Genomic DNA, 6,786 nt, shown 5'->3' with positions numbered 1-6,786 from the left:
AACACCCATCGCGGTACGCGATGGGGTGTCTGACAAATTGTGACACGTGTGCCACGTGGCACACGGTAGCAATGTCTGCCGCCACGTGGCAACACGACCGCCACGTGTCGCCACGTGGAGCAGTGCCTGCCACGTGTTGACCACGTGGCAAGGCTACATTGTGACTCACCTGGGCTATGTCGCGGTACGCGACGGGGTGCCCAGGAACCGGGCGCGGTACGCGATGGGACCCAAATGTTGGTCTATAAATAGCAGGTCCGAGTTCATGCAAATCTCACACCAAAACCTGCTCTCCTTTCTCTCTCTAGCTTCTCTCTAAAACCCGACAACCATATACTCGATCCACCTCGATAAGCGTGCCATAATTCATCGTAAAACGTGTCCCGAACCTCCATTTGTGTACCGACGTTTCCTTGGAAATTGTGCCACCCTCCACCCACATACCAAGAAGGTGTTGTTATAATGGCAATGAATCTCGATAAGCGTGTTGTCGAGAGTTGAAGTTTGGCGTTATCAATTGACGACCAAAGAGTTCAAGCGGCGTTGGAGTGCTGCTCGAGTCCCTAGAGTTTCTATACGCCACTTAAGGTTAGGCGTAATACCGAATTCAAGATAATTCAATATTATATTAAAAGCTTAAGCCTTAAGTCGAGGATATACTCGATACCTCGATAAAAGAAAAGAAAAGAAAAGAAAACATAACAAAGAAACGAATGAAAGTATGATTATGAATATTGTTGAATACGTATATATGTGTGTAAGTATATATGTAAATATTCTTTGTTATGAAATATTATTTAATGAATAAAGAGTATTCTTAAATAATAATAAAAGAAAAAGATTACGTTTCTTGGAGAAGAAGAAACGTCGGGTTTTGAATATAAACTAAAGGTTTATAATTTACTTTTAAACTAAAGGTTTTCAAGTAAAAGAAAATGAACTAAAGGTTCATCGAGGATTGAGATATAAGACTAAAGGTCTTAAGCCGGATCGTGTATCCGACTAACAAATATTTATACTCGTACTATAGGTGCGAGATAAAGAGAGGGAAAGACCCTTGGACGGTGAGTGAAGCCGATCCTAAAGCGAGAAGGTAATACGTCCCAAAACTTTTAGTTATTTAAAATGAGTCAAACTTGTTATTTGAAATTGTTTACAAGGAACTATGTGTTCCTAAAACCGTTATGAATAAGGGTATAAACCTAGCCCTCAGGCTGTGGTATACGTATGTCTGGATCCTTACATAGGTGGTACTATGCGATGTATGGGCATGATCGCACCACCCTTGGTCGTAGGACGCTCTCCTGCAGGGAGTACGACCGTTGTGTATATTTACGGGTACTTAACTAAGTCGAACGCTGCGGTGTTTGCTGAGGTGACCTAGAGTAGAGGCTCATATTTATAATGTGTTATTTGACTTTGTTATTCCTAAGCCACGTTGGGCCGAGGCAGGCGTATTCTCGAGGGGTAATAAAGAAAAAGAAATATTTTTGCGTCAGCTGTTCACCAGCATTCGTTGCTGACGTATTTTATTACATTTTGCAGGTGAACAAGGATAGCGCTTGGAAATGACGAAGTGCTACTAATATCCGATGGCTCGGATTTCTTTTGTATAAAGTTTAATATGGTGGTTTGTAAACATAAAACAAGTAATCCTTTGTTAACAACTTTAAACGGGTATTTTATAATTCTCGTCTTTTGAATGTATATATAAATTACATTTTCGATCCTTAAAGTTTTATAAGTCTTCCGCAAATTAACGCAACTCTGATTTATTTACAAACACGATACCAACTTATGGGTCGCACTCCTAGGCCATAGATGGGGGTGTGACAGTTTATTGGCTTTTCGAGGACCAAGCTAGCAAGTTGTTGCCAAAGTATACGCAGTAGCCCGAAGTGGATCGACGAGTTTCGGGACACCCCGTCTAATCGGCATCAGTGTAGGCACGTAACGAGGGCGAGGTCATCGGTCCAAGAGTAAGTCCAAGATGAGAGGTGCCCCGAATGAATCGTATGATACGTTTTAAACTATCCCAGTGCGGAAGGCGCGGTGAATGCATGTGCATGCAAACCTGTTGGACCGCGTACGAGATGTCGGGTCTCGTAAAGGTGAGATACTGGAGGGCTCCGGCCAAGCTTCTGTAAAGGGACGGGTCCTCGAACTCGGGGCCATCTGAAGGAAGCTTTCCTTTTGTGTCAACCGGAGTTGCAACGGGTTTGCAAGAGGTCATGTCGGATCGATTTATTATGTCTTGCCGCGTAATTCTTTTGTGAGAGGAACATTTCGTTACCCGTTCGTTTTACTGATATCCCCAAGAAATAGCTCAGCAGCCCCAAATCTTTCATTGCGAATTCCGAGCTTAGACGGTTCATCAGATTAATACGAAGTTGCTCGGACGATGTTGTGAGAAGTATGTCGTCCACATATAAAAGCAAATATGCGGTGTCGGAACCGTGATGATAGCTGAACAATGAGTTGTCACTCCGGCTTTGCTTGAATCCCATTTTGAGAACAAATTCGGTGAAACGTTGGTACCAAGCTCGAGATGCCTGTTTCAGGCCGTATAATGACTTCTTAAGCAAGCAAACGTGATCCGGGAACCTTCTATCTCGAAAACCCATAGGTTGATGCGTGTATACCATCTCGTGTAGGTTCCCGTGAATAAAAGCATTCGTGACGTCAAGTTGATGAACGGACCACAACTGAGATAATGCGATAGATAGGACCGTTCAGATGGTTGCCGATTTGACAACTGTGCTAAAAGTTTCACCGCAATCAACACCAACCCGCTGACTACGACCATCGCACACCAAGCGCGCTTTATAGCGCTCCAATAACCCATCTGATCTAAATTTATGCCTGAATAACCACATGCAATTGATAATATTCATAGTCGGTTGGCGCGGGACTAACTCCCACGTCTCATTTTTAATAAGGGCATCGTACTCGTTTTGCATAGCGTTTCGCCATATAGTAGTGGACAAGGCAGTTTTTGGCGAGTTGGGTATTGGTTCGACATGTGTAGTGTTAAGGTTGAAGTGTGGTTTAGGTTTCAAGATCCCATCCATGGCACGTGTCTGCATGGTTCGAGTGGGAGGGGGCGTAGGTTGTGATGTGGAGTGTGTTGGCATTGGGGCCGTAGGCTGGGTGGTGGTTGCGGCTTTCGGATGGCGAGAGTAGGTGAGAATCGGTGAAGGTATATTAACCCAATTCATGTTCCTCATCATGGTTGAATAACAAGTAGAGGCTGCATACAAGAATAGCGTCTCGTTTAATTAGCAACACAAAAGATACAAACTTTTTGTATGCAAAAGAAGATTAAAAGGAAAAAAGACGGTACCGTATCCAGGCTGACAGGTTTTCCATCCTCAGCAACGATATCAACTATTGTTCCAGTTTGATCGGCCTAGATCATGACAAAATAATGTAGTGTTCAAAACAACGTGTAAAGAAGGTCAAGAGCAGAGTTGTGCATAAAATTGCTTGTTTACGACTGGGAAGATATCGTGAGGCCGTTGGGTTACAAAGCAAATAAGCAATATTTCCAACAAAATTGTTATCAGTAGAAATGAAAACAGAACTGTAGTCTATTCTTAGTGGAAATCATGTCACATCAATGGCCTTAAGCTTGTATATAGGTCATTATCACTAACAACTTAAATAAAAATGGAAATAGAAAGCATCACATGATATTAAAATCAGAAGGTGAGTGCTAAAGTCTGGTTGCTCAAAGTCCTAGCTTAGCAAGAGTAATAATGGTTATGAACTTATAATTATGACGATGAAGATGACAATAGAAGAAAGTCAGAAACATCTATGTCTAAATTAAAGTTTGAACTTGTATAATGATTTAAGACTCGCATCTGACAGTTATTTAAAATTCCCCATCTGTTAATAACACCTAAAAGATAACATCTAGGTTCTTACTACTTGCTAGTAATTCAAACTAAGGATAGAAGTGAGATAGTGATTACCTCAATCTCATTCATCAACTTCATGGCCTCAATAATGCAAATAACCTGGCCTTTCTGAACCTTGTCACCAACCTGGAAAACATATATTAAAATTTTATTAGTAGATCAAACAAATAGAAAACCATAAAAGAAGACGGTAATAGTTTACATATGTCATGTTTACAGTCTACTATCAACATACCTTCACAAATGCTGGAGCTCCTGGGGCAGGAGACCTATAAAATGTTCCAGCCATGGGACTTTTCAATGGAGGAAGAGATGACTTTGGTTTTGCAGGGGTAGGTGAGGGAGCTGCTGGTGCAGGTGCAGAAGGAGCCGATGGTGCAGACTGTGGTGGTGGCGGCGGTAGTGATTGATACGTAGCCTGAGGTTGTGGAGAGTGCATCATGACCATAGGGCTAGCTGGCGGTTGAGGCAAAGCTTCCTTTTTTCTTATGAGAACCTCAAAGTTATCTTGCTTTAGCTCAAGCTCCATAATATCTCTTGAATCCACAAGTCTGAAACATCAAAAATAGAAGTTGAACATACATTTGGTTTATATAAACTCCAGTCATTGGAAAATGTATTACAAGTAAGGATTAACTTACTCTACAAGCCCTGCTACTTGATTCATAAATGCAGTGATTGTTGCAGCATCAGGGATTGCGGTCTCTGCTGTCTTGGTAGATTCCTCAGGCTTCTTTGAAGGTTGTTTAGAATTCGATGATTTCTCAAGGGCAATCTTAAACGGAAAATTAAAAATAATTTTTACAACCAAGTACTTTATTTATGCACCTGATAATATATCTTGAAGGTTACCTCATTAAGCTGAGCAGACACTCGCAAGACATCATTCCGGTTCCTCTTAGATGACTGCATAGAATAGCAATCAAATAAGAAAACATAATAAATATAAATCAACATGATTATATGAATTTAAACATCAAACGATCAAAATTAAAACAATCCATCACACAGACACACACACACACACTTATTTATTCTCGCTGTCATGTAATAAAGTGATTTTTTTTCTCAACTTAATAATAGCATTAAGAAATAAACTCATCAAGTCTTTCATACACTAACAATCAAATTGCTTTGAAAAACTCCTCAATCTGTAAAAGCAGAAAGCATGCTGATAAACCACAACAAATTTAGAGGGTGTTTGCCTGTTTGGGATTCCTTATTTTACCTCCTTATAACTTTTCATTAAGTTAATAAGTTACAAAAGTGTAACTTATGGAACTTTTCCTCTCACAATATAAGCAATCCCAAACACCTTATTACTTTACAAAAAGTTAATAAGTTATAAGTTGGTAGAAATAAGCAAATCCCAAACACCCCTTTATATATTATTATTGGCGATGAGGAACTGATCCAAGAGTTAGCAGACTCTTATATGGATTAGCTTGATCGGCGAAAACAGGGCATGAAGAGCCCAAACTTAAAAAGAGCATAACTTAGGCTACGAGTGGAATTATCTTCATGAGCCGGATCTTGTGACAAGAAGCCAAAGGTGGTGAGGCCCAAAATCCATCATTTAAGCCTCCGATTTTACTCCTCAAGTTTCGCAACAATAAAACCTTGTTAAATGCGTGTTAATTTCATGTTTCAAATTCGTTTTGTAATCATTGCAGTATACAAAAGTTCAATAAACACGCTCCGTGTTGAGCAGTTTATACTTGATCACTTCCTCTGCATCAATTGGAGCAATTACTAAGATGTTGTTTCTCACGAGATTCGGTAGTAGATCAGAGTCTACAGATGACACAAAAGTATTCAGATACTAAAGTATGCCTAACTAGAGAGAGATTGCTAAACCTAAAAAGTAACCAATGCAGCATCAAAGTTAACAATACTACATCTAACAAATCAACCAGCAAGCTAAGCTTTGTATCTCAAACAGAAGTAATGAAATAATAATAATAATAATAAACCTGAGATGAGGATCCAGCGATGAATGCGCGGCTGGATTTGATATCCGATTGGAAGCTAACGGCAGAGGTGGTGTTACGTAGGTGCTTGTTATTTCGGTTAGGGTTTGTGTGAAGAGTCAATAGAGCTGCTGTTGTTTTGGGGCAATTGACACTGAAAGAAGCCATTGTTGAAGAATTGCTGCAGTGGGAATGAAATGAAATGAAGGATTATTATTATTACTATTATTATTATTATTATTATTATTATTGTGTGGATTTGGTGGCGGTAAGATAGAGATGAGTTATAGTAAGTAGAGTGTTGTTGAGGCGATATTAACGAGGAGAATGCTGCTTATGTGACGATGTCTTTCAGGATGATGACAAATAGGGGTGTTCACGGTTCGGTTTTGATGGTTTTTGGGTTAAACTGTTGTCAACGGTTTTTGATTTTTAAAAACCGAAACCAAACTGTTGGAAATTTAAAACCGAACCAAACCGAACCGTTATAAACGGTTTGGTTCCGGTTTGGTTCACGGTTTGAAAGTTATAATTTGTTTTTTTTTAAATTAAAAGCCGACTTATTGGTTTCCAATAAACATTGAAAATTTATCACACGATGTGATTTTTTAACCGATCAAACATTAATTAGTAGTTCTTATGTTTTAATATCCATTTCGACATAAATAAAAAAGGGAGCAATTTCATAGAATAGTTAAGTTTCAAAAATGTTTCAATTAGGTCACTCAACTTTAAAAAGTGTTTCAATTGGGTCACTCAACTTTCATATCTTATTAAATTAAAGGTTTTAACATGTTTTTTTAACGTTTTCATTTTTTGTTTCACATAGAAAATCTTTTTATCTTTTTTTTATGTTGACGTTGAGTGGCGACGTGGATTCTATTTTTTATTTT

General features: G+C 39.2%; 1 protein-coding gene across 1 annotated transcript; it reads right to left on the bottom strand.

The window, feature by feature from the left end:
• Positions 1–3,209: 3,209 nt before the first annotated feature.
• On the bottom strand, positions 3,210–6,117 carry LOC143602322 (biotin carboxyl carrier protein of acetyl-CoA carboxylase 1, chloroplastic-like). The gene is made up of 7 exons (XM_077079477.1): positions 5,897–6,117; positions 4,776–4,829; positions 4,565–4,698; positions 4,159–4,474; positions 3,978–4,049; positions 3,344–3,409; positions 3,210–3,250 (listed from the first exon to the last, which is right to left on the bottom strand). Exons 1-7 carry the CDS (start codon positions 6,059–6,061, stop codon positions 3,227–3,229), a joined length of 831 nt encoding a protein of 276 aa, XP_076935592.1. The 5' UTR covers positions 6,062–6,117; the 3' UTR covers positions 3,210–3,226.
• Between the last annotated feature and the right edge of the window lie 669 nt (positions 6,118–6,786).

This window comes from Bidens hawaiensis, unplaced genomic scaffold (genome assembly GCF_021521415.1).
Source record: "Bidens hawaiensis isolate Kalapana, Puna unplaced genomic scaffold, B.hawaiensis_p1.1 tig00058532_1, whole genome shotgun sequence".
Classification (NCBI taxonomy): domain Eukaryota; kingdom Viridiplantae; phylum Streptophyta; class Magnoliopsida; order Asterales; family Asteraceae; genus Bidens; species Bidens hawaiensis.
The sequence above is the reverse complement of the archived record's forward strand: the minus strand, read 5'-3'. Positions and strand labels throughout refer to the sequence as shown.

Excerpts from the sequence above, each read along its gene's own strand:
- LOC143602322 (XM_077079477.1), bottom strand. The coding sequence starts at position 6,061 with ATGGCTTCTTTCAGTGTCAATTGCCCCAAAACAACAGCAGCTCTATTG. Across the intron at positions 4,830-5,896 it reads TCGCTGGATCCTCATCTCAG|TCATCTAAGAGGAACCGGAA; the intron begins GTTTATTATTAT and ends TATTCTATGCAG. Across the intron at positions 4,699-4,775 it reads TGTCTGCTCAGCTTAATGAG|ATTGCCCTTGAGAAATCATC; the intron begins GTAACCTTCAAG and ends TTTCCGTTTAAG.